At 42.4% G+C, this 27,127-nt stretch overlaps 1 protein-coding gene across 5 annotated transcripts; it reads left to right on the forward strand.

Annotated features, from left to right (window-relative positions):
• Positions 1 to 1,863: 1,863 nt before the first annotated feature.
• On the forward strand, positions 1,864 to 26,984 carry LOC120784617 (ubiquitin carboxyl-terminal hydrolase 22). 5 transcript variants are annotated; one of them, XM_040118563.1, is made up of 15 exons: positions 1,864 to 2,442; positions 3,344 to 3,376; positions 13,974 to 14,106; positions 17,080 to 17,193; positions 17,295 to 17,396; positions 18,568 to 18,734; positions 18,891 to 19,007; positions 20,350 to 20,509; positions 21,063 to 21,168; positions 22,359 to 22,517; positions 23,648 to 23,774; positions 24,641 to 24,732; positions 25,238 to 25,300; positions 25,814 to 25,963; positions 26,043 to 26,984. In XM_040118563.1, the coding sequence occupies exons 1-15, from the start codon at positions 2,323 to 2,325 to the stop codon at positions 26,083 to 26,085; spliced, it is 1,686 nt and encodes a 561-aa protein (XP_039974497.1). In that variant the 5' UTR covers positions 1,864 to 2,322; the 3' UTR covers positions 26,086 to 26,984. The 5 variants fall into 5 exon arrangements, with proteins under 5 accessions (XP_039974497.1, XP_039974504.1, XP_039974511.1 ...); XM_040118596.1 differs by lacking the exon at positions 1,864 to 2,442 and adding an exon at positions 3,060 to 3,098; XM_040118570.1 differs by lacking the exon at positions 3,344 to 3,376 and having other exon boundaries at positions 1,866 to 2,442.
• Positions 26,985 to 27,127: the final 143 nt, after the last annotated feature.

The following is a 27,127-nucleotide window of genomic DNA, read 5'->3' on the forward strand; positions in this document are numbered from 1 at the left end:
TGAGAACCAGTTCTTAAAACCTCCCAAACTGTCAGCAGCTAAAGCAGATATGTGTCAGTCTGTCTGTCATGCATCTCACTGATTAAAAATCTCGTCCATTAGAACGAAAGGTTGAAAGTGTGTTATGGTAGAAATGATGGAGATGCATCGTGTTTCCCAACATGTCTAACTCACAACTTTATTTTACTTCTCTGTTGATACAGGACACTTATTATAACATCAATGCTAGCACACTGAACGCATCAACTAAAAGCTAGAAGCATAATGCTCAGCTATTATTTATTTGCACGGAAAAAAATGTAAGTGGGAGAGAATAGCACAATTAAGAAACAAATGTGAGTGGAGTCAGTGGAGACTAAATGGTTCTTTTTTATCTTCTCCTTCTTATTATTACAACTATAAATACTGGAAAAGTCTCTTCCTCCGAGACCAAAATGTAAACACCTCAGATAAGTAGGCTTACACTGCCCCCAAGTGAAAAAATCAAGGAAGTAACAATTTGAATTTATTTCATGAACAAGGCCAAACCGCCTTTTTTGTTTGTTTGTTTCTTTGTTTGTGAGTAAATCCCTAAATGAAAATTTAAGACTGTAAAACTTGCTAGCCAGACCCAGATACCTGGAAAATCAGCCTTTTGTTCAAATTATGTAAGGGTGGTAATTTGTATTAAATTGTGATGGAGCAGGGCTCCACCTGACAAGAAAATAAAGAATAAACTCAGGCCAGCTGCTTACTCTGAGTAATCCTCCTCTCAGGGCAGATTTCGTCCATTTAAATGATCTCCATCCCCTTTTCCCACTACCAGCGAAGGATGAGTTTGAGTAGACCCCCCTGGGAACAGGGTTACATACTAGTTTGCAGTGTTACCACGAGTTCATATCCATCCAAAGCCAATTCTGAACAATTCTTGACATTCCCACATAATGCATTCACAGTCCATGGAACGTAATACAAACTAGACAAGAGTGATTATGTTTTACACATCTGTGCATCCTCGCTGGCAAAGGATTTGTATCATTTTCATGTATCATTTAAAAACTGTTGATATGAGCTTGCTGGGATCCAACGGCGAGGATGTGTCAGATCCATCCTCACTTATTTCTCACCGCGCTATAGATTATTAATTCTGATTCAACCGCTACATTTAATCACACAGATTTAGATTTGTGATATTCAGACCTTTGCTGGGGGATTCTCAACCCCAAGGGTCTTGCCTTCGTGCCGGTCATACCCGAGGTGCCGATAGAGACACGCGAGGCCCCTGATGGTCAGAGACGCCGGCATGGGCCCCAGTTTCCCTGGCATGCTCCGAATCCATCCGTGCTATCATATATTCACGGGGCCAGGTTTACTGTGAAGTAGAGTCTTGTGTGCTATGTCAGTTACCACATGCATAAAACGTATGACCACTAGGTGGTAGGCTTTCATTAATCACACCAGGAGGTTGAACTTTTACTAATTATACCTTTAAATAAATACGGGGGATTTTTGTTGATCTTCCAATTAAAGTATTTACTTTATACACCCTAGATGTCACATACTCAACTAAAATGCAATAGTAAAATGACACTTCTGACCCTTCTGATGAGTGATATCAAATACTTGCACCCGTGAGGCAGAGGAACGTCTCTCGAAAATAGCCATCAACAATAATTGACATAAAGTAAAGGCAACAACAATTGGTTTCCTGTCGGCAATACGCCTGTTTCAGAAAAAAAAAGAAGCTTTGCACCATTCAGAATAACATTGTTGTACATTTTTGGATCGGTTACATATTCCCGACTACCCTGAATGGGAGGTGTTTTTGTCAAGTCAACGTCAACGATGCCTCCCATGGTTGAAATCCAAAATTGACTCGAAAACGCCGGGTCCCAAACCGAGCGCACCCAACGTGCTCCGAAGTCAACGTAGTGACGCAACCGCTTTTTGTTGGCAAATCACGATGTACGCTGGGCGGGTATTGTGAAGCTGTAGTTGAATGTTAGCAGGCTAACTAGAGAAAGAAAGCTAACTAATCGTGAGAGTGGAAGTGGAGCTAACGTTAAAGGAAAAGGCAACTGTCAAAACAGCAAAGGGAACAGAAATTTTAGTGAAGTGATATTTCTGCTAGATGACTACATGAACAGATTTGTAGCTAGTTAATCAAAGACGGTGTTTGTCAGATGCCCGAGGAGCATTTTGGATACTACATCGATTGTCCCATTTCCAAACGGAAACCATTTCTGGACAGACAGTTCGTGCTAGCTAGCTAGCTAGCTAAGTGAACCATCCAGGAGGCTTTTCATTGTCACCTAAAAACCAAAACTGAATGTTTTGACTGTCATGAGTCCGGCCGGGTGCTCCCATGTGAACGGTTATAAGGTGGATAATTGGAAACAAAATCTTCGAGTCATATACCAATGCTTTGTTTGGAGTGGTACTGCTGAGACCAGGAGACGCAAGGTAAAAACACAGGAACTGCAGCGTTACCTTTAGAAACCAACGTGAAATAATTTCAATGTGGCACATACAGGCACAGAACTGGAGTGCAAACGATGTTCCACGTGAAGCACAATCACTGAGCGGGGTTTGAACAAAACTGCGGACTTACTGAAACTACTCTTGCAGCAGTAATCTTGCTAGTACTAGGGTTAGCCAGCTAGGTTAACACCGGCAAGTTAGCTAGCAAGACTCTGTTTAGCGAACTGCGGAGACTTCTTTGCAATTTTAACTGCAACCCATAATTTGTCTTTAGTAGCCAAGGCAATCATTATTCAGCCTTTTAGTCGTGAGCCAATCGGCTAGGTTTTGGTAGATGCTGAACAGTTAGCTGGATGGCTAAAGTTGGGTTCGAGGAGAGCTGTGGCCATGGGCTAACATTACCACACCAAATGGACCCATTGTGTCTCACCACACGCACACACTGGGTCCACAGATTAGCGGTTCGCTCGTGGGCACCCCAATTCAGTGTTTTTTTTTCTTTTTTTTCTTTCCCCTCAGTGGTCATTCATTCAGGAGTTTGGATGCTGGGACGTCAGCTCATTACTTTATTGCCCATTTCTTTTTTAGCGTATCCCACAGCTGCTCGGCCTACACAGCTCCGAATAGCTCTCTACAGTGTGAGGTCATCACTGGACTGTGTTGCAGTTTCTCTCACTTTCCCACCCTTTCTCCTTCCTTTTGACAACTTAAGCTTGTTTTGTTTTTTTTTAATTTTTTCTGTCTGTCATAATGTTTATTTTGAAAAAGCTTCATTCTCACTGTGGATTAGTAAGAATTTGTAGGTTGCTTTAAATTGTTGTCACAAGAAATCCATGCTTCTCTTATATATGTCAAACATTTTTATGTCGTTGTGCTAAAATAGGTGCGTCAGAGTGATGCAGGATGGACAGAGCTGGTGAGTTGATGCTTATTCCCTCCTCATCTTCATTGACATACTGTAGGTAGACCAGATGAATAAGAGCTGGCTTGCTTTCTCTCCTCTTGCTCCACCTACCTGTGTGCCTCAGTGCCTTTTCATTTAATGGTCTGAATTTTAAATGCAAACCTTTTGTAGCGGAAGAATTCAGCCCCATCCTTGTGTCTGCTGTGATACACTGTTAAAGCCAGTAAGACTACCTGGTGGGAGGGTGGACTGTGAACAGAACAGCCAAAAGCATAATTCAGATACATTGCAGGCAGGTCGAAGAAAATAGCTAGTGCAAAATGGTCAGTGACCCTTTCGTTTATACAGTATTGTAGTGACATGCTTTGGTCTGAGGACGGTGCTCACATTGTCTTTTTTTTAATGCTTTTTACACCCCGAAGTAAACCAGAGTAAGAAAGTCACCTAAAAATGTATTAGACAGTCCCATAAGTTTATCTGACAGTGTAGTGGGTGACTGTGTAACATGTACAAATATTAATTTTGACTGTCTAGATTTCTTTTTCACACTCCTACTTCGCAGGAATGTAATCAGCAGGAGCTCAGTCAGTCTGTCAAAGAAATAAGACTGGTCAGGGGTGCTTTCTAATACTCACTTCATAGTGATTCGCAATGTTCTGCACAGCTTCCTAGGTGTGTGAAGCTGTTACAAACCTGGCTTGTTGGTTACTCTTGGGAGAACCATCTCTGTATCAGTTTTGAAAGCCTCACTGTCTCGGCATCATCACTGCCAACCTAACACCGCCACCCTATTTGCTAATTTAATGTCTTCCACGACCAGCAGTGCCACTTCTCACCTTAGATGTACCTCTGACAAAAACCTCTCTACCATTTAGGTTGGGCTGTTGTGAGAAGGTTTCGGTACACTTTAAAGCTGTCATTGGTAGTTTCACACTGGATTGTTTTATATTTTTATGCTCTGTCCTCCATCAGTCCATGTCATCTGTCAGTGCAAATGATATGGATTATAGCCATTACATTGTGCAGTCAACATTCACTTCATAATGATAAGTGAAAGCTATAAACTTTTCTATTGTCACTTTAACTTGTGTACCTAGTGGTTCTGCTCTGCCCATCTTTATACAGACATTAACGGTCCAGGTGACTGATACGGAGAAAAAGGAGATAATGGCAGCTCCCTACTGCCTAATTGCCCTACAGGATGTCTATATGGGAGTATGAATCTTGTGCCTCACGCACCCTTCACTGAGCTTCTTTACCACCTAACTAATCTGACATGCAGAGCCGGTGTAAAACTGCTTCAGTGGTACACAGACCGTGTATTCTCATGAGGTGACTTCTTGGTTTTGGTTCAGCTCTGAATCATGACTTAACTGGCTAAGACTTCTTTAACATCACATCCTGCTATCTTAACATGGCGGACCAAATACACACATACAAATCCTGCATCTGTCCTTGCTATGTTGAAATGGGTTTTTGAATAGATGACAGTGACATAGAGGGGTACTCAGAGGCTTAGCATGGTTGATAGCAAGAGCTTATCACTACTCTGCTAACAGCATATTTGTCTTTCAGTAGTGCAGTAGTGGCAAAAACAGGGTAAGCACTTTAGTAAAGAGGCACCTTCTGCATAGAGGGAAGTTAAAAGACATCGTCCTTCAATGACTGAGGGATTGAAGAGGGGCGTCTTGACGGTATATTCAGACTTGGTTTCATTAGACAGTGCCTTGTGGTGCCTGTTTTTCGCCTCCCCTTTTTTTCCTCATGTCTTTCTTTCCTTTCTGTTGTCTGTCCTCAGCAGCCGCCCTGCAAGCTGTCATCCTCTCTACCTCCAGCTAAAATCAATTCCCATGCGACGTGCAGGAACATTGGTGGAAAATCTGTCACCTGCTCTGCATGCACAATCTAAAACCCACATGGGTAACAAATAGCTGAATAAATGCCATAGTTACGTATTCCAGAGATCACACTATGGCCCAGTGTGGCTTGGGATCTCTTAACTTCTATTTGGAGACAGTAGGATAGTAATTCTTTTCGCAGGTTAATCCTTGATGAAATGCCCCATGAAATGCACACAAGTGTTAACCATAAACAATGGGTTTAACTTGGCGACAAATTTGATGTGGTCGTGGACTTTTGCGCAAACATTTAATTGTCTTCTGTGCACAAACAATAACTATACCTCAATCATTCTATAATTTTATATGACAAAAATGCTCAATGGAGAGAACAAATAAATGCAAATTCAGCAGTGTATTAAAGATGTCCTACTAAGAGAGATAGCAAGCAATATGCAATAGTGTTTTCCCTTTGGTGTTGAGGGAATTAAATCCAGAATAATAACTCTTACATGTTTGTTTTTTTAAAATTATTTTTATTTTGTGCTTCTATGCTTCATTATATTGTATTCTGGTCCATGTGTGTTACATGTTGAGGGCTGTCAGTTAGTAGAAATTTTCTGATTAGCCATGCCACGTAGCCAGAGGGGCTACACCCAATATAAACTGTCAGTTCGTGTCATGTCACAGAAAGTGGCTCTCTTTCAGAGGAGGAACTGTTGTTCTGATCTGCTTCCCCTTCTAGCTTCCTGGATCCTTCCTTTGACTCCTGTCTCTTAATCCATTATTACTGTGTTGTGATATTTAGTGACTTTAGTGAGTGAGTGATTGAGTATGGCACACAAACCTTAGTGTGCTTTTGTCTGAGCAGATTTCTGATGTTTCCTTTCTTAATTGAAATTCATGTTCTACCAGATTGCCAATTACCATTTAAGCAGATTTGCACCGAATGATGTCAGCACAACTCATAGATAGAAACCTGCCCTTGTTTTTAGTTGAATTCGTTCTTCTTTAGGCTCCAACTCCAGTCATATTCATAATTCATATTTTGTGAATGACTGTGTTGGTGGAGGGATGATGTGAATATTCATAAGGGCCATGATTATTTATTTTGTGTGCTGCTCCATCCAGCAGGATGGACTTGATTTAATATCTCTAAGAAAAGGTTCTGTGTCTAGTAAAACACTGCCACCATGAAGGAATGTGCTGCACAGTTAAACCAGAGCTATTATCTTAGGATGAGTGGAAATTGGATGAGATGAAAGCAGGGTGGGCGGGGTTGGCAGAATTTTACACCCATAACTGCTTTGAAGAATTTGCCGTCACAATGATTAAAGGGTAAGGGTCGTGATTAGATAGCTGACTGAACTCAACTTTTTTTATCTCCCAGTTTTTTAATAATCATATATGATCACAACCATAACCCCTTTTTCTACAAGTTCAAACCCAGTCTCTGCTTATGATGAGAGAAGATGAGAGAAAAATCGTTTGTTATATATTGCTGGGAATTTCAGAGGTAGGAAATGGATATATTTTCAAGGATGACACACATACTTCCTTCTGCCACTCTTTTCTCCCAATTCACACACACCAACACACACACAATGTACCGACGCGCAGCCCATCACAGAAAGCGGAGCTGCGAGCAGATCTCTTTGTCAGATCAGTCTCAATCACATCATAGGCCTGCTCCCTGACTCATCAGCATACGTTTGTAGCATCAGGATCTATTCCTCCAGCCTCTTCATAGCTCTCACGTGTTCCTCTTCCGCGCTCACTCCCACGCGGATTCTTCCTCCTCTTGCTTGCTTTCACTTTTTTTCTATTTGCAAACCTAGTTCAACCCATGATTATTAACGCCTTTTGATTATCTCATTATATTTGTGCAAAAAATTGCTTGTATTGTTTATCTTGTGGTAAGTATAATACTGTAGTTGTTAAATTTTTAAAATTAAACAACTCACTACATGGTTAAAATCGCACACTAAAATATCATTTCCTATTCACAGAAGTTTTGCATGTGAATTCTTGGATCCAGTGAAATTTATAGCCAGGCTTCTAATCCTCTCATTTTCCCCTTTTCGTTTTCCTCATACCACAGCCTCATAGACAACACTCAGTAGGTTTGATGATGTCAGATGTTTGTTTTGGACCTCATCCAAGCCTATTTCTTCCATGTGTGTTCGCTCTCTGTCATTCCAAGGTCTTCTCTAATGTGGCTTTTGGTCTGTCAGTCACTGTGGCTGTGGCTCGGTGACTCAGACTAAACAAATGGCACAAGGTCTGCAACCTCCTCCTTGAGTAATCGTGGGCTTGGTGCTTCACCTTGTGGTGTCCCTTGCACATGCGATGCCTCCCAGTTTCTGACTATACTGGGTGAGTTGTGCCACAGTGCCCTCCAACCTGGCTGTTTATTTCTGCTCAGAGATGCTAAAGGAGAGGAAAAGATTTGATACAGCAGTATTTTTTTTTTTTTTTTTGCCATTGCCTGAGAGCAATCTTCCACTAGGGAGCAATCCTGGTCAAGAATATACAAAGTTGACATAGGCACATGGATGGGATGCTGCATGAGGCTGTTAATTGGCAGTGTTAAACTTTGCCGTCAGAGCAGTAATGGAGAGAAGACTCATGAAAAAAAGGTTGACATGGTAAACGACAAAGTGGCATCTGTTTTATTTTTGGGGGATTATATATTTTACTACAGTATGTTTGATGACCATGTAAGCCTGAAAGGCCTGGTAACAGTTAGTTTTACATTTGAAAATGTGTGTGAGGACGAGCATGACTTTGCGTTTTGAAATGCTCATCTCTGTGTAAACTGCGTCCAGCTCTAATCTCAGCCCCTCCTCCTCGGACAAGCTCTTGTTGACGGAGTCCCCTTCCATCTCTCCCTCCCACTGACCATTTTTCTTCGTTGCCGTCCCTTCATCCAGAGACAGCACTTCATTTCACTGTCCAAAAGCCTCTGGAAAGACATCACTGCTACAAAGCATGCTGGTCATGGCCTGAGCCAGCCAATGAGGCTCCTTTCCAGCCCTCCCTTAGTACCACCATCTGGCTAATGAGCTGTCAATCACTCTCCAGGGGCCGACCAAGCCCAAAACCAAGAAGCAGTCAATCTCTTCTTGTGTGGACACTCAATTATTCCCTATTGTAAAAACCTTAAACCTAACCACTTTTCTTGGGACAAGGCATTGTGTCTGGAAATGGTTCTCTGTCCTTGTGAAAAACAGGGAAGACTGTGGCATTAGACCCTTGCAAGAAAATTTATTTCTTAGCTTTACTCACGTTTAAATACTCTGTAGTGCACTAATAGCCCCACTGTACCTCTATGCTGTAGGTAGTGCTTATAGGTTTTCCTGGGGGTACTGTTCAAGGCTTTGTGGACCCTGATTGGGGGCAAGGGGAAAAAGAAGTAATCAACATCTGATCTGATGAGATTTGAGTCCAAGGGGACCAGTCAGAGTCTCTTTTCTGTGGGTGTCAGTCACATACACGGTCCCTCTTGAGTCTGTGTGTTCTGTCGGTGGAGCAGCGTGGTTGTGGGCATCTGGTATCTGCAAGGCTTGACAAATGATCACACAGCCTTTTGTTAAGATGGAGCTAGGCTGTTAACCATCTGTGCAGATAAACAAAAAAATGATCTATCTGCATGTGTGGTCCTCTTGCTGTGCATTTTTGTCAGTGTTTTTACTTGATATATTTTTGTAGTCAGTCTACATCCTTTTGGATTGGATAGGTGTTGACTTGGTGCTCGTGTGTGCTGGGGCTTTCTGCAGTGATTCATAATTATTTTTTGAGGGAGTGCAGCTAGTTTCTAAGGATGTGTGTTTGGTGTGTATTCCACTAGACCCTCTCTGATCATGTGCATATACACCAGTCAAGGACCAAATTATTCTTTCACACCATAATACAAACTGTAGCATAAACCAGCATTTTTACTGTACTTTTGTGAGTGAAAACCCCTCTACTGCCTTTTCTTTTTTCCTCTACACCCTCTAATCTCTGGAAATCAAGAAACAAGCACAGCCTGTCTTTCCCTGATCGAGTGACCTTACTCACATTCACACATACTTGCCTATGTAGATCTGTCACATGTGCTGCAAACTTTGCTTTATCACAGCACCCTATGCAACTTGCACAAACCCCCTGACAAGAAGCTAGACTCCAAAGGCTGGGGCTCAGGGTTTTGCTATAATGTCCTTTAAAGCAGTGTGTGACAGTATGAGGCCAAACTACACATAACTCAGATTCATTTGGATGAGGTTTGAATACATTCTCACAAAAAGACCACACAGCATGATATTGTCAACAGAAGTTACAATGAGCTAATGGAGAACGGAAGTGAAAAAGAGAATAGAGTAAGATTTATACTGTGTGTGTGTGTGTGTGTGTGTGTGTGTGTGTGTGTGTGTGTGTGTGTTTCTACGACTATTTATTGAGACTGCATATTGCAGGCCAGGCATTGTCATGTGGAGATAGTGGGGATGGGGGATGGGGGTTTTGGGGGGGGGGTAACAATATCATCCTGCCAAGGCACTGACAGGCTGCAGCCCCACGGGGTCAGTCGGTAGCACGGTTCTGGAGCATAACCATCACTCTCCTTCCCCAGCCTCCCTCGGGTTGTTCCTATTAAATATAGAATCAGAAAGGACTGTATGTATGTGTGTCTGACCACTCATAACATATGTCTAACAGTGTCCGTTTGTGTATATATGCTTGTTGAGAGAGAGTTCTTATCTTTTTATGCATGTCAGCCATTATTAATTTTGTTGCTGTATGAGCATGTGTATGTTGAGAGGCACGCACAGGCTTATGAGTGTGAGGCAGTGTGGTGAGTCACTGCTCTCATATAACCACGCTCTCTACTTTGTATTGACTCTCCTTCCCCTCCCCTCCCCGGTCTGTTCTTTGCAGCAGCAGAAGCGTGCTCAGTAGAGCCAGACCTGTGTCCACATCATAATTGTCGTCGTCATTCTCTCTCCTCCTCAGTTACAGCTCATCACATTACCGGCTCTGTTTGAGTATATGAATGCAGTAACCTAAATGTTGAGGGAGAATTAATGCAGCCAGATTGAAAGAATGCGGGAGGAGAGGCTGAGTGTGAGACATGGCTGTTTAGATTTCTATGTATGCAGCTAGATCTAAAACATTGGAGGATTCATAATTTTTCCATTGTTAGTTGACAGCTATTCATAGTCCCAGTGGACCCACAAAGCATGTAATGCTATCTTATGTTCACATTAAAGCTGTAGTAGAGATCTGTTCATCCAGCTAATGCCTTTCTGCATCTGTTCTTCCATCAATCAGCAGCTTTGCACATTTGTGGGTTATCCCCCTGGACAAGGATCCCAGCGTAACTGGCCTCAAAGAGCGCATCCCAGATGGGAGATGCAGCCTAGCACAGCACGATCATGAGCTTGATACCTGTCCGACACTTGCTCCAGTCATCTGAGCCAGCGGCTGATCAATAGCTGATCTAATAGTACATTAAAAGCCCTGGGCGCACAGAGATGCAGGACTGCTGACACTGAGGAACAGACAGCCTATGAACTGTGGGCGCTGGAGCAGAGATAGATTTTCAGCCCGTTAAAGTGGTGTTGAGGCAAGGGAGGGTGAGGAGGAGGGCAAGGCGTGGCATTGGCAGGGTTTCTTGTTTTTGAGTTGGAGTCCTGGTGCAGTGAAGGAGGAGGGGGGATTAATGGCATCACTGGTTAGGCAGGATAGGCTTAGAGAGGCAACTAAAAACATAGGTTTAGCATTTCAGATGAACTCAGCTGTGTTTCCACATAATATGTGGTCTTTCTTTTTACATTTTGCTATTGCATGTAGGTTTCACTTAGACTGTAAAAACACAAGTCTTGCCTCACTCTACCCCATTTAACTCGTCTGTGCTCTTCTTTTCTCTTTGGATGTCAGTGACACAAGCTCTGTCTTAAAATTTTAAAGAGGCTGCTGTGGATGTCAGTCTTGATCTTGGTTTTAGAGTAAGTCTACACTTTGTTTCTTCCTTCTTTCCATCCCTCACCATTAACCCTTCTTGGAAAAGATCACCTCCCAGCTTTGGTGCTGCCCCTTCTCTCATTCAGAGTTGACAGCTAACAAACCAATCAGAATAAAAACAGAGCTTAGTGTCTGCAACCCTGAATATCCGCACTACTGCAATGTCATCACAATCTAGTCCATGCCTAATACTTGGCCAAAACACGCGCCTGTCTGTGAGTTTTGCGGCCTATCTGCGGCAATGCACACTAGCACATTTCTACCTATCCCTAGCATACCATGATGTGGGCAAATGAACAAGTGAATATTGAATCACTTCTGTCTCTGTCATCTGGTCCTTACAAGTAGAGGTCTGTGTGGGAAAGTTATTTCAGTCCTGCACCCACCTACTCGTGCAGAATTTCTGATCGTTTCCGTCCACTCCCACAGATGAGCCATCCTGGTTCTGCACAGATTCAGGTCTCAGCACAACCTTTTTTTCTGTTGAAAATCTGTCTGTCTGACCTGTCCTGTTAGTAAAAGGAGACACATTTTAAGGAAATGCAAGTACAGTTGCTCATGTGTTTATTAAACAATCTTCAGAAGGCATGTTCCTAGAAACCAATATTGGCTAAAATATCATGAGCTGTTTCTTTCTTTTTGTTGTTTCCCATAGCAAGAGATACCAGATGTTGTAATGTCAAGATTCAAAGCAGGAGTGTGTGTACTATTGTTAATATTTATAATATTTTGAAAGAGAGTAGGCGATAGAAACAGAACTTTATTTGGCGATGCATTTGGATGCACACACTTTATTGGAACACAAAGCATTTATACATATGTATTATGTATTAGTAGCAGCCTCACTATACTGACTGCCCACTTCCGACCATATTAGAGTATGTACTGCAAATCCTTTGCTAGCCAGATTTGAGTTGGTTCTTCTGGGATGCACAAGCTCCCAAACAAAGCTTCATAATAAAATTGACCTAAAATGTTGTAGCCTTGGATGTTGAGGCTATGAATAATCCTGTGGGTTGTTAAGTGTGATAAACAGTGCTTTATTATTCCAAATAAGCAGTATTGGTTTTAGTTCGGTATTAATCCCATTATGTGTCATCCAGAGAGAAGGAAGTGAAACTGACTGGCACAGCCTCTTTTATTTCTCTGGTACAATAGGCTTACATTTTGTTCAGATGGTGTCAGGTTATACTATTGTAGGGCTTGTAAAAAGATAGCAATAGGCAGACAATACAGTACAGGGCCCGTGAGTTCATGTTGAGTAGCTTTAGTTATGTAGGAGTGTGTGAAACTGTCTTACGAGCTAGTTTCACACAGCGTACCAGAAACTGAAAACTGGCAAATCTCTTCAGCCAATAGTTACTTTCATTTTGCATCTCTTCACCTTTGCTTCATACCTCCCTTTCCTTCTGTCTTCTCTCTATGAGTGGGCGACCCATTGCAGCACCCTGAAAGGCTTTGATTAGAGCTGTTTCCTCTCCCTCCATCTTTTCTGTTATTCAATTTCTCCCTCTCAGAGCAGGCACGTTGATAGCTTTCTGTCACGCCCTCACTCATATTACAAACAGAACTGTTCAGGTAAAGCCGTGAGTTTATTTACTGCTAAAAGGCATTTTAAAAAAAAAAGCTTTTACCTTATCACATCTTCAGATGCTTGTGCCGTGTATCACAGCCACATCTTATTTTCTTATTTTGTTGAAGCTCTCTACTATTTATTGCCTATCACATTGTTTAGACATTGTCAACTCCACTGTGATTAGGGCTCGAGCTTCAGCAGCCTGCAAAACATTTTCTGTCGTAAAAGTTGACAGCCTTGTAGCCTGTATGTCTGTGTGGCCTACACTGCTGTGTTCATTAGCTTCAGTGCTGTTGGATGCTTTTACACTGAAGCCTGTTAGAGTTTCATTGGGGTTGGGTGTTAGATGTAAGAGCTCTTAGACAGCGTGGTCTTGAGTCCTTTATGATGCAGTCATCAAGACTCAAACTCATACATGCGCCTGTGCTCTCACACAGCATCTGTATCACATTTCTTCACAGAATTTGCAACAATGTTCATCATGCCCACACTTGTCTAAAATGCTTTGTTCAGGTCATCTTTCCCCTCCCTTATCTTACTACATTTCCCTACTCAAAGTCGGGCACTGGTGTCAGACTAATCTTTCTCAGGGTTACCCTTTTGCACATTTGTAAAAAAAATTTCTGTGCATAAGGCGGTAACCTTTGTTCCCTTGCAGCCCCTGTAGGGCTCATTTTTGCAGATTTGCTGAAGATGTCAGGCATTCTAATGCACAATGTAACCAGTCACCTCTGAGTGCTACAGCCAAACCAATCACGCACACGCCAGCCGCTGCTAGTGTGTGCTTCAGACGGATCGTGCTTGCCTTTTCCAGTGAGCCTGCTAAGCATCAAATCCCATCATGCCCTGCATGTGTTAGAGAGCGAAAGATTCAGTTTGGATATATGTTATTCAGCTGCATTGGATTTGTCAACAGGCCCAGAGATCTATAGTCTGTCTACATGTCAGGTCTATTCAAGTACCATGGTATCCAAAGTGTCCGTGTGACTGACTGGAAGATACAGATCTAACTCAGCTGGCTGGAACTTCCATCCAGTCTGCCTGTGCCACTCTGCATTACAGCTCAGGGCTCAGTCCTGCCGCAGAGGATTGTCTCACCATACTGACTTGTCTTCTTCCTTCGTGCTCTTAATTCCTTCTCCCCTCTGTCCCCACCCCAACCCCTGGTCCTCCCTTGGGTCTTTCTCTCCAGGCCAAGTCGTGTATCTGTCACATGTGTGGCGCCCACCTGAACCGACTCCACTCTTGTCTCTACTGTGTCTTTTTCGGCTGTTTTACGAAGAAACACATCCACGAGCACGCAAAAAACAAGAGACACAATCTAGGTAAGCCACGCACTTTCGCATTCATTGCATGCTCAACTATTTCAGAAGTCAATCTGGAGCAAATCTGAATTAAATAATTGCTTTATACTATCAATTAAGACTATTGTGTATCTCTATTTTTTAAAAAATCTCACAGTAGAGCTATCGATATATTGTCCTGTCTTATGTGCAAGGCTCAATTGCATCACGTCAGTCTTCACATTCACATGCGCCCCTGTGGTCCACTGCAGCATCAGCTATTATCAGTGAAGGATTACAGCATTACCTTGGGCAACTTCCTCCTCTGAGCCGACAGGGAGCTGAACCTCACTCTAACTGCGGCACATTACCATTCTGGTGGGAGCTCCTTAGCCCGTCAAATGTCATGGGTTTAAGCTACCACATTCGCTTCATACAGCAAGGGAGGGGTAGAAATTGTTAATCCACAGCTACCAGAGAGTCCATCTTCAAACTCACATGCCAATTAAGATAAATAAGACAATGGCACTAATGAGCAAGATTTTGATATTACCCTGACGAGGACAACAATATACAGAAACAGGGGAGACAGTGACTTGTCTGAATGGCTTTAATTGATTTAATGCATTTCAACAGTTTGGTTACACACACACACCCCAAGCGAACGGCTACTGTGTTAATTAGCTTTGAGTGTTCCACAGGAGCCTCTCTGACATTGGCACTCTGTTCTTCCCCACCTCTAATCAAATTAATCCAAACTCCTCTGTCTGCTAGACTGCTAGACAGAAAGCTCCTTTCTCAGGGCTCCTTTTACATCTTTTTCACCTCTTTTTCCTAACAACCACACTCCACTGGACTCCTTTCATATCTTCTTTGTGCCCTTTTCTTCCTTTTGTGTCCTTTTTCTAGCTACCTCATTTTCTGGACCCCTTTCACATCATCTTCCTCTTTTCATCCAGCTTTTCGTCCTCTCATTCTTTGCTCGCGTCCTTCACTCAAGTGAGCAAGATTTCTGAATTCCTGCCCATGTCTTGTGCAGCACTCAAACTCTATATCTTTTTCCTCTTGCTGCCACTTGTATTGTTCTCATTTTTCTCTTGGTGTAAATTCAATGCACAGTTACCTAAAGTGGCTATGCTTTACCAGAGAAAGATGACATGAAAATATGATAATGTTTTTCAAAGTAATTCCTCATTTTTTTCTGCATTGTTTATTTGTGTTTTCTCTTAGCCCAATCACACGCAAATACGCATAAACACATTCAGTCCTGGTGAATTTCAAGTACTCAATTAAAGATATCCCAAGAAATAAATGCAAATGAACCTATTTTGTATAACCAGAATATTTTAATAAAATGTCCATGCTTACTGAACAAAAAGAAAAAAATCTAAACTTGCATAATAGTGAAGTAATACACAAAATGTACCCCAGGCATAATTATTGGCAACCTTTTCATGAATTTAAATTAGTTTCCTCAAGAAAATAAAAAATAAATATGACTAACCTTTGCTTAATTTTCAGTGTTCACGTGACCTGAATTAACCAATGAATGATGGTTTTACTGCATAAAAAGGGGCTGATTGGTTCCAGTTTCTCTTCCACAATGGAGAAAACGAGATCTTTCTAAGAGCATCAGAAATGTTATCGAAAAACATAACAAATCCAAAGGCTACAAGGCAATCGCCAAAGATCATGAAATCATCGCTTAACAGTTGTTGTCAAGAAGTTTCACAGTCGCAAAACTGAAATGCTTCTAGGATGTGGCGCGAAGAAGAAACTCGATGAGAAAAGTCTGCAAAGGTTGTTACGGATTGCGGAAGAAATGCCACGCAAGACATCTAAAGAGCTTCAGGCTGACCTGAAGCAATCTGGAGTGGTGTTTTCAGCCCGTACTATACGCTGCACATTAAACCAAGTAGGGCTCCATGTGCGATTGCCAATGAGGACACAACTATTGAAAGAGAGGCACAAAAAAGGAAAGACTAATGTTTGCAAATCCTTTCATAGATAAGCCACAGTCTTTCTGGGATAATGTCCAATGGACAGATGAAACCAAAGTAGAGCTGTTTGGGAATGCAGTGCTTCAGTTTTTTTTTTTTTTTTATAGGTGACGGAATGAAGCCCATGCTTGAACACCCTACATACAGTAAAACATGGTGGAGGTTGTATCACACTGCTTTGCTGCCTCTGGTACTGGAGGCATTGGATGTATCTAAGGAATGATGAAATCAGATGATTTGCAAAGCAAGAGCAAAATGTGCTACCCAGTGTCAGAAAACTAGGTCTGAGGAGAAGGTCTAGGTACTCTCAGCAGGACAACTACCCAAAGCACACGTCCAGCAGCACAAAAGAATGGTTGAAAAGGAAAAGATGGACTGTTTTAAACTGGCCAGCAATGAGTCCTGACCTAAATCCCATTGAAAACCTTTGGAGAGAACTGAAATCTGCCATTGCAAAAAGGACTCGTGCAAACTTAGTTATACAAAATTGGTTCATTTTCATTTATTTCTGAAGATATTTTGAATAATGTACTTAAAATTCAGGGATGCCAATAACATTGACCAGCACTGTACACACACACAAAAAAATTGCTTTGTGACGACAACATAACATACATCAGTCAGGTTTTCTACATGATGTGTTAGCTCACTTTCTCAGTGAGGTTAGCACCGAAAACAGAAAAATGTCTGCTTAAGCTAAAAATAGGTTGTCACGGCAACAGAGCTGAAGTATTGTTGCCGTGTAGTTTGAGAATGGAAGAGGGTGGTGTGTTAGTTGAAAGCACAGGTGGGGGTGGGAGACAGATACACCTATTCCATCACTGCTTTCCTCACATCTCTTCTTATTGTTGGAGAATATATGCAATATTGTGGTGAGTGTAAAATGAAGGTGGCTGGCTGTACCAGTGAGGTTGGACAGTAAATAAAACCCAATATGTATGACTGTGCCGAAAACTCTGTTTATAATTATGGCACCATGTCTCTCTCCCTCTCTCTCCCTCCTTCCTTATTCTAGCGATAGACTTATTATACGGTGGAATATATTGTTTTGTCTGTCAAGACTACATATACGACAAAGACATGGAGCAGATTGCCAAAGAGGAACAGAGGAAAGCCTGGAAATTGCAAGGTATGACATTTTCTTTTCTGTCAGAGAACTTAATGCAGCTTTTGAAACAAGGCTATCTGATAGCACAGTGCCTTCACATTTGTCTTTCACTCTATCCACAGGCATAGGGGAGAAATACACAACATGGGAGCCGACCAAGAGGGAGCTAGAATTATTACGACACAATCCAAAGCGGAGGAAAATCACTACAAACTGTACCATAGGTGGGCAATGGACTGCACTGTTCAGTCTTCACATCTTAATCAGCACAGTTTTTCATCCCTAGACATTTGTGTGTGTGCGTGTGTGTGTGTGCGTGTGCATGTGTGCGTTTGTGTGCCTATGACACGAGTGCACTGGGGATCACTCATCCGCTTAAGTGTGATACTCAGGGCCAACAGAACCAGGCAGCCCCACAGGCAGTGCATTTGGGGGGGGGGGCAGAACACAGTGTTCCCTGTCTAATAGATGCACACCACAGCAAGCCTTAATTTGTCTGTGTCTCCCTACAGAACTTGTTGTCTCTGTGCTGTATTTTCTCAGTTGTCTGTTACTTTGATTTCTTCATGGTATCTCAATTTTTGTCACTGATTTTGTCCATGGATTTTTATGATTTTTACCCTTCCCTCTGCACACCATCTCCTGCCATCCTTCAACCCTTTATATCTTCAAACAGCTTGGCTGGTAGCAATGAATGGGCACTAGACCGAGGATCAGTCTAAAGTGTTTAAGTTCTCACTCGGCGCGCTCTTCCAGAACCAAACTTTGCTCAATTGGATTAAACCCAAGACCTCCCTGTTTCTCACCTGTTCTACTGGCCATCACTGGAGGACTGTAGCTTTACTTTCTCGCTCTAAATGTATCCATTCATAGCTTTGAGCTCTTCTCCAGGATACACACAATTTTGCTGTTAAACCTGACCCAACACCATATTTTTACCTTTCCTACCACACCGATTGTTATTTTTGGATTGATTCATTAATTAATAGTTTTGTTTATAATTTGTCAGAAAATGATAAAATGTCTATTGCAGTTTCCCAAAGCCCAAGTTTACTATCACATAACACAAAGAAGACCTCACAATTGATGTGTAACTAGATAACATTTGGCATTTTTCCTTGATTAGTTGATCATCAGAATAGTTGCCAATTCATTTTCTGTCCATCTATATTTATTATATGTGTTGTTCTTTTGGACACTTATTGAGTAATTCTCTCCAATTTTGTTGGTTTATAATAAGCAAGCTGACCACACTCAGTCCAGAGAAACAGAAAACGAGGAGGTCTTCGATGTTTATGCAGGTTGCCTACATTGCTGGCAGTATGAATCAGAAGCGCTGTCAGGTTTAATCTTTGCTATGTTGTTCTCACTCTTCGATTCCTTCTTGTTCTGCAGGTTTACGAGGGTTAATAAACCTGGGCAACACATGTTTCATGAACTGTATTGTTCAGGCCCTAACACACACACCACTGCTGCGAGACTTCTTTCTCTCCGACAGACACAAGTGCGAGATGCAATCAAACTCCTGTCTGGTGTGTGAGATGTCGCAGCTCTTTCAGGAGGTATGATGCACAGTTTGCACATGTGAACTTGTTATATAGGTTTGTTTAATCCCACGAAGAAAAGGATATGATTTTGGTCAAAACTGAGTCATAATTTGAGAGTTTTTTAACAACCGTATAATACAGAATGTTTTCTTGCACTGTAACCCACTGCAGAAGGCTGACTCACTGTTGCGCTCTTTTGTCAAGCCCAAAGAGGGAGGGAGAGAGGAGGGAAAAATCCTGCCTGAAAGGAATGCGCAGAACCACATACAAATGAATGAGCAGAATGCAGTAATTACACCTTTATTGATCCTGATCAGTCAGTGCGAATTATGTTGCATAGCAAATTTATAGCCTTTTAATCCCAGCTCTTTGATACAAACATTTGGCATTTTACGTCTAAGAAACTCATCGGCCCTGAATGTTATGTAATGGCTTCCTGGTCTGTTCCCACACTGCCTTGCTTTTTCTTACACCCTCTCACTTCCCTATATACATAGGCCCACAGATGGCAAGTGGTGCTTTCATGAGTTGAATCATCAACTAACTAACCCCCCTCCCCACCACCACCACCACCACCACACACGCAAAGAAAAACAAACACACACCACACCAACACCACACCATCACCAAACCACCACCACCACCCTCACCAAAATACACACACCCAAAGCCTTGCCCTGTTGCAGCTGGCTGTTGCAGGAGGTAATCGCGCACCTCTATCAACCAGGGAGGCAGTCATTTAAACACTCATCACTGTCAACATTCCAAGTCTTTCCAACTTCTTGCCTTGTACCCAACTCTTCACTTTCGTTGCTTATTTCCAACCCACCTCCGCATTGTCATCAAAAGCTGTCTTCTGACTCTGCAGACACACATGCATGCAGCTTTTTAGTTTTGAAGGTGAGAGACGGGGCCCGCTTTGATCAGCCACTCTACCCCCTCTCTCTCTCCCACGGTTTCTCCTCGTCTTGTAGCGTCTTTCGTTTGTCAACCACCTTCAAACTGCAGAAAAGGAGCAGAGTCTGTAAGATTTAAAAGAGACGTCAGCATGGCATGTTTTCACCTCTCACAGCTCAATCAGACTTCAGAGAGAATTGTGGAGAATAAAGTGAAGTGTGCGCGACAGCTGCATGTTGAAAAATGAGAGCCCTCTCTGACATTAATGAGCTCTGGTTGGAACTTTATTGTAGTGTTTGCACCCCACCATCTCGGCTCAACTCCGTTACTTTCTTACCAACATCTCATGACCCTGACCTGAATTGTCACTCACTCCAATTCCCATGGCAGCCTAAAGGCTCTGCAGCACTTTACACATGGATCTTTTTGCACCTCACTTCCCACTCTCTGAGGATGTGCTGTCGTTAGAGCTGGTGCTGTTAGGCGACATGGTGAAAATTCATTGCTATGCGACAAGGCCTATAGAAAGGAGCGGTTAAGAGTCAGATAAAAACCTTGACTGACAGAACATTTGCGTGCTGGTTCAGCAGTGAATTACAGATGATGCATTGTGGCTATAATATTGGCAACAGGTGACAAAATATAAGGCACCCAGTAACACGAGGAAACATAGGCTAAGCACCTCTCCTCTTTACCCCCTACCACCTCTCCCATCTTTCCTCCCTGCACTCAGTTCTACTCGGGCCACCGTTCGCCCCACATTCCCTTCCGGCTGCTCCACCTGGTGTGGACTCACGCACGTCACCTCGCAGGATACGAGCAGCAAGACGCCCACGAGTTCCTCATCGCAGCACTAGACGTACTACACAGGCACTGCAAAGGGGACACCATCAGTAAGCTTCACTTAATTCTCTGTAACCACTTACAATATTATCCTCATTGTTTATACTACTTTTAGGGTCAAAATCATACCAAGTTGTCTGTAAATGCATTGAGTTTACTTTCGATTTTTTTTGGCATAAGCATTCTTGAATATTTTCTGTCAGGCCAGGGATTACAGCTTGTTCAACTTAGTTAAGAAACTGAGAGGAGTGTGTTACACCTTAGATCTACCCCCAGTGCACAATGCCTTACGTCACTGGAAACATACTGAAGGAGACTGACAATGTTGAGTACCAAGGGGACAGCAAGCAAGGAAGCAGTGTGAGGAATGTCAATAGGCCCTGCTGCAGTGCAATGACAGGCTGACTCACCCACCGACCCTGCAGTAAAACTTGTTGTGATTGGCTATAGAGGACTCATAGAGTTGTGAAGTGGCAGAGAGGCTCCGCTACAGGGGAATGGTTAAGTGAGAAAGAGGGCTAGACAGAGTCCTTTAGAGGTGCTAAAGAGGTCATTGGTGTTGTCTGTGTGTGTGTTTATACTTTTCCGCTCTGTGGTCTGCAGGGGATGACAATGGGAAGAAGGCCAACAATCCAAACCACTGTAACTGCATCATTGACCAAATCTTCACTGGTGGCCTGCAATCAGATGTTACCTGTCAAGTTTGCCAGTAAGTGTGTGTCAGTATAGAGTGTTTGAGACTTTAAAAAAATTAAAGAAGCAAAAATTTTTTACTGAAATTCACATCTGAGACGTTTGCTGTCCGTCCATCTCGATGTAGCATGAAGTCACCAGCTATACCCCTCCTCCTCCTTTTCCTACATTTACTCATTTATCCATCATCCATCTATCCTCGTTGTCCTCCGTTGCCGTAGTCACCTCTCACCACTGGGCCGATCGATGTGGACACCACCCATGCTCACAGAGTGGGTGAACTACTGGTTGTGTCCTCTCCGCTGCTCTTATTTAAAGGCCCAGTCCCTGCGGAGTCGCTGTAAGGGGGGTTGTCTAGACAGCAGCACAACCCAGGCGTTGCCTGCCTGCCCCTTAGAGCTGTCCTGTCACATTAGCACCAGCACGCTGCAGTGAACTGCAAAGCACCTTGCCCAGACTAGCAGGCAAGCCGAGCCCAGCTCAGTGCGACGTTACCTGCCTCTACAGCGAAAAGACGGACTGCTGATGTATCATTCTGCCGTAAATTGAACCCCTTCACAATCATTAAATAAATGCCATGTCGGCTACCTATTACTAAATGGTAAGGCGTCAAGCGACCGAAAACACAAAAAAACAAAAATGGTAGCATATTGGTGCCACATTAGTGAAGGGTTGCTCTCTAACCATTACAAACGCGTAACCACTTGCCATAACAGCCAACTGCTGGTACTACTGGGTATTACAGCACCATGACTCATCTGATTAACAGTAATAATGTGCGACAGCCCATCCCCTGTGCATATATATTTATGTATACTGTGTGCTTTCTTTACTGAAGGCCTCCGTTTTGCCTGGCTGCAGTCTCTCACAAACATCTGACTGCAGTAATACAAATTCCTTATGTTTAAAAAAAAAAAAATGGTTTGCTCTGATGTAACACTTCATTGAATTGCAAATGGGCTGGAAGAACAGTTTGGATAATATGCACATACACACAGTCAATCTCCCAACCGGCTCAAACGAAAACATGATCAGAATCTACAGAGGCTGTGTGAACTTATGCTAATGTGTTACCATCTATGTCATCAGTCTTTCATCATTACCTGTAATAAAGTACACACAAACTTACACACAACCACACACTACTTATTAAACATCATAACTGGTATCCCTTCTCTCTCTCTTTTTTTTTTTTTTAATCTTTAGTGGTGTTTCCACGACGATAGATCCATTCTGGGACATCAGTCTGGACTTGCCTGGCTCATCCACGCCTTTCTGGCCCCTCAGCCCAGGAGGGGATGGCAGCACAGTCAATGGAGAGAGCCACCTGTCAGGGTCCACCACACTCACAGACTGCCTACGCAGGTACACCTTTAGTCTCGGCTGACACCAGACAGGTTGTGTTTTTTTGTATCTAAAGTAACTAAACTAAATTCCCCATCATGTAGATTTTGGAATATTTAAAAGTGTTAAATCAAAGTTACTTCCCGCAAACAACCTACACATCAGATGCCTTTGATGTACTGTACTACTACTACTGCTATGATCCTCTGTGCTGATGCACAATAACAGTGATGGTGTTAAAACTTTGTTAGAAATGAGTCATTCATAGCATTTGAAAGGAAAGGAGGTATTGTCGCTCTACCTATTTTCTTTCAGTCGGCTTATTTTCCTGCATCGCTTCCTCCACCTCTCCAAATCCATGGGTATCAAATGTCTCCACTTGTAGTTAAATAAATTTAATACATCCCTCCACTTGTATGAAGGGGTCACGTATGCCATCTGCTCAGGCACAACAACCCTGTTGTCCCTGGATCTCATCTTCTCCCGTCACCAGGTTGGCAGAGCAGGTGTGACCTCTCATATCTCCTCTACTACCACTTCTTTCTTGTAATTTCTTTACCTCCTCTCCTCATCTTATTTCATTCCCTCCCTTCTCCACCTAATTCCTTTTCCCCCGTGCCCTCTCTACCTCTCGCATTTGTCGCGCCCCCCCCACTTCTCACCACCTTTCCTTCTGACTTTTTTTTTAAATTTTTTTATTTTTTTTACTGCAGCTCCGCACACACCCCCAGTTGCTGCAGCAAGTCTCTTAAAGGTACAGAACTGGTCGGTGATGTTGCCATGGTGATAGAGGCGTTGGCAATACCAGCAGGGCTCTGGGTTGGGTGTACTGACATACAGAGGGGCTGCACCAAAACTCTACAGGCAGAATTGATGGTTAGGACCCTCAGATATCTTCAGATTAACTTCAAGCCAGAGCTCAATAACGAGACAGAAGTGGTGGGGTGCATATTTAAGGGACATGTGTGACACAACCAAAGAAAACACAAGTTACAGAAACCATAACAGCTTTCTTCCTCTTTCTCCCAGTTTTCACTTCCTGGTTTTTTTTTGTTTTTTTTGTTTGTTTGTTTGTTTTTTTGGCCCATATGTTCTCTGTTCTTACGCGCACCCTCTCCTTCCCTCTTTTTATTCTAATCCTCTCTTTACAGGTTTACGCGGCCTGAGCATCTAGGAAGCAGTGCCAAAATCAAGTGTGGCGGTTGCCATAGTTACCAGGAATCCACCAAACAGCTGACAATGAAGAAGCTCCCCATCGTAGCATGTTTCCATCTCAAAGTGAGTCAGCCGGTGACAAGTTGCTGCCAATTATCACTTGTTACATTGTCTGTCACTGTCTGACAGTTTGATTATTTAAGGGTAAATTGGGCTTTTATCTTTCACAAATCTAATTTTGTCAGTCATCACCCCAAAATAGCAGATACAGTAGTGTCTTGTAAAAAGGGCTGTGTGTTGTGGTTTAGATGATTTCCCAAATTAAAGCGCTTTATATAGTTTTTTTTTTTTTAACTTTTATTCTATTTAACCCTGATGTTATATTTATAACTGCATCCTCTATATTCGTATTGCAATATGCAAACATGTTTATATGCAGTAATATATGATACATTTTGTCTTGTGTGTATGTAGCCTTACATCTGATGGAGGCAAAGTTCATATTTTGCAGTGACTTAGCTGTCTGGTACATTGCTTGTGCGTATGTGTATTCATAATGTGATTCAGTTGTTGGTGCATTAACTCTTACTGTGTAGCACTTTCACTCAGTGTCCCAGGACACCTATGATTTTAATGACTCGTACAGTTTGCCACTGTCCATGTTTTATTTATCATACAGTACCGTGGGCTTATAATGTATTTATGATATTCATGGGAGCAGCCAGCAAGAAGATAGTCTTAAATCAATCCAAGCCAGTTATTATCATGTTATGAATGTGTAAATGTGTGACAGCCAGGGTGGAAACATGCGTTTCCATTTTTTACCTAGATCTGTTGTATTTTGCATGTTTTAATAATGATGCCTGTTATTTCTAAATATGTTTCTTCTCCCCTTCCCCCACTTCCTCTCTCTCCATTGCCATTTTTCTGCCCCTTCCCCCTTCCCCATCTCCCCTCTCCTCTCATCTTCCGTCTCTGGCCATCCCCAGCGGTTTGAGCACTCTGCTAAACTGCGGAGGAAGATCCCTACATACGTTTCCTTCCCTCTAGAGTTGGATATGACGCCTTTCATGGCATCTAGGTGAGACTCCCATTGAAGTTATTGTGGTTTTCTTTTTTCCTATTGAGCAGCCCTTCAGCTTCTCTGCCCATGTTGTAAATGTTGTAATGCAAGTTTGACCATAAGCTAGGAAAACAGATTTTTTTCTAAATATCCAGTGGCAGCCCCCCCCCCTTTTTGCTTATTAACATTTCAGTTTTTACAGATGTACTTATGATATACTATATGTGCTGTGTACTCGTATGGATTGCGCACATCTGCATGTATGCCAAACAGTTTTATTAAAGGCTCCCTATGAATATATATTAGTGTCAGTAGAGCATGCAGCAGCAGTCTTGCCCCACCCCTGGCTGTAGCTTTCATTCACTCATGTTCAGAGACAGAAGGATCAGTGGTACAGGCAGAGAAGCTATCTGCTTTCATTGATAGGATAATCCTGCCACCTAGTGGACTTATGTGTCAGTGTAGCATGTTTACACATGCATGTGTTTAAAAATGGGTTTTTTTTCTGTCCTGTCGCCTGCAGTAAAGAGAGCAGAATGAACGGGCAGTATCAACAGACGGTTGATGTATTAAACAACGACAATAAGTGAGTACTTTGGTAAACATGTATTACTGCAAACTGCTACATTAACACTCCATCGTCACTCCATCAGTTACACTGCAGCAATGTCATCACAGGAGAAAGTTCTGCTCTAGCACAGCAGCACATGCTAATAACCTGAGGCATCCAGCTGTGACTTCCCAAATTAAATCAATTTGAAGCCTATTAAAAGCTGCTTAGTTATCTTCATCCATGGCAGTTAAAATAGCTTTCATTTTCCAGGACATTTGCTGGGAATTTACTGTCTTAATACCACTGACAGGTTGCTCGTGGTGAAGACAAGAGGCAGAATGTAAGGTGCTCTTTAACGTGTGAAAAACGTCCTGAAAAAGCAACAGTATGGGGTTTTAGACAAATGAAAACACCCATGCATGAGGAGGATAATGGGGCTTTGTTAGATACTTGTGTCAAAGTGAAGCCGGACAACAAAACAAGAATAAAGTCAAATGAGGATGTTTAGCCAGTTCAACAGGGCTCTTTATTTTCTTTTATTTTCAGGTATTCCTTGTTTGCGGTGGTCAACCACCAAGGCACATTAGAGAGTGGCCACTACACCAGCTTCATCCGTCAGCACAAAGACCAATGGTTCAAATGTGATGATGCCATAATCACCAAGGCCAGCATTAAGGATGTACTCGATAGTGAAGGGTAAGAATAGAAACAGACAATAGCAATACTACAAGAATACAGTACGAAACCTGAATTGAATGTTTGTTTTTCCCATCAGGTATCTCTTATTCTACCATAAACAGTTCCTTGAGTATGAGTAGTCTTTGTGACCACTGACCATGAAGAACCACTGCTTCTAATGACAGAGCCAAGGGACTGGGGACAGGAAGAAACACAAACACACAAACCTACCTGAAACTCTTTGACTACCAGTCTGCTCCTCCAGCTCTGGAGGACAAAAATAAAAAGACGTGTGAAATCATGCAACCTTTCAAAAGAAAAAAAAAAAAACAAGCACTGAGCTACTTCTTGGCATCTACTTGACAAAACTGAATGAAGAGGAGAGAAGGAGGAAGAGTTGGGCGTTGTCAGTTCGAGGCTTGGGCAGAGGGAAGAGGCCCCACACCCCTCACTCTCTCTCCCTTTCCCTTCCTGCTGCAGGGGCAGAGTCTGAGCATGACTGACTGTCATGTTGATTGGGCACATCTGGATTTTTCTTACAGTATTCTGACCCCCTCCACCCCCCAGCCCCCTCACACACACCCTCCATTTCTCGCCCATGGTGCTCTCGTTTCAACTGACCAAGCATTTAACTCAGTCATGATGGAAGACAGGTTGTTGTTATATGCACTTGGGACTGAACGCAAAAAAATACAAAATAAAATCAACGTATCATAAACTTTGCAAGAACATTTTTAAAGGTATGGTTATGATTCTTATAATTTGTGAATTTAGTTATGAAATACTGTATCAATTTAGTATACATCTATTTTTAAGAGCAAAAAAAAACATGGGTGAGCTTAGAGACGCTGCCTTTGCCAGTTACTGGGGAAGTGCTGCCATGGAAACTGAACAGATTTGGACCTGAGTGTGCTCATGTTCCATTATTTACTGTGTTGATTGTTTTGTTTTTAAGTCTGGTTGAGGGCAGGGAATATCTATTTTTTTTTTAACAACTCATTGATTTTTGAATTATTGTTTACTGTTCTTTTCAGTGTCTTTTTTTTTTTCTTTTTTTTTTTCTAATTTTCAGTACAGTCATATTTCCCTCACTGTCCTGGTACTGGAAATGTTTTTGGACGTATTATACTTTCATTCTTGTGGAATTGTTGGTATAATGATGGTGATGATTAAATTGGCTCA

This window comes from Xiphias gladius, chromosome 3 (assembly GCF_016859285.1).
Source record: "Xiphias gladius isolate SHS-SW01 ecotype Sanya breed wild chromosome 3, ASM1685928v1, whole genome shotgun sequence".
NCBI lineage: Eukaryota > Metazoa > Chordata > Actinopteri > Istiophoriformes > Xiphiidae > Xiphias > Xiphias gladius.

Excerpts from the sequence above, each read along its gene's own strand:
- LOC120784617 (XM_040118563.1), top strand. The coding sequence starts at position 2,323 with ATGAGTCCGGCCGGGTGCTCCCATGTGAACGGTTATAAGGTGGATAAT. Across the intron at positions 17,397-18,567 it reads CACTACAAACTGTACCATAG|GTTTACGAGGGTTAATAAAC; the intron begins GTGGGCAATGGA and ends CTTGTTCTGCAG. Across the intron at positions 22,518-23,647 it reads CTCACAGACTGCCTACGCAG|GTTTACGCGGCCTGAGCATC; the intron begins GTACACCTTTAG and ends CTCTCTTTACAG.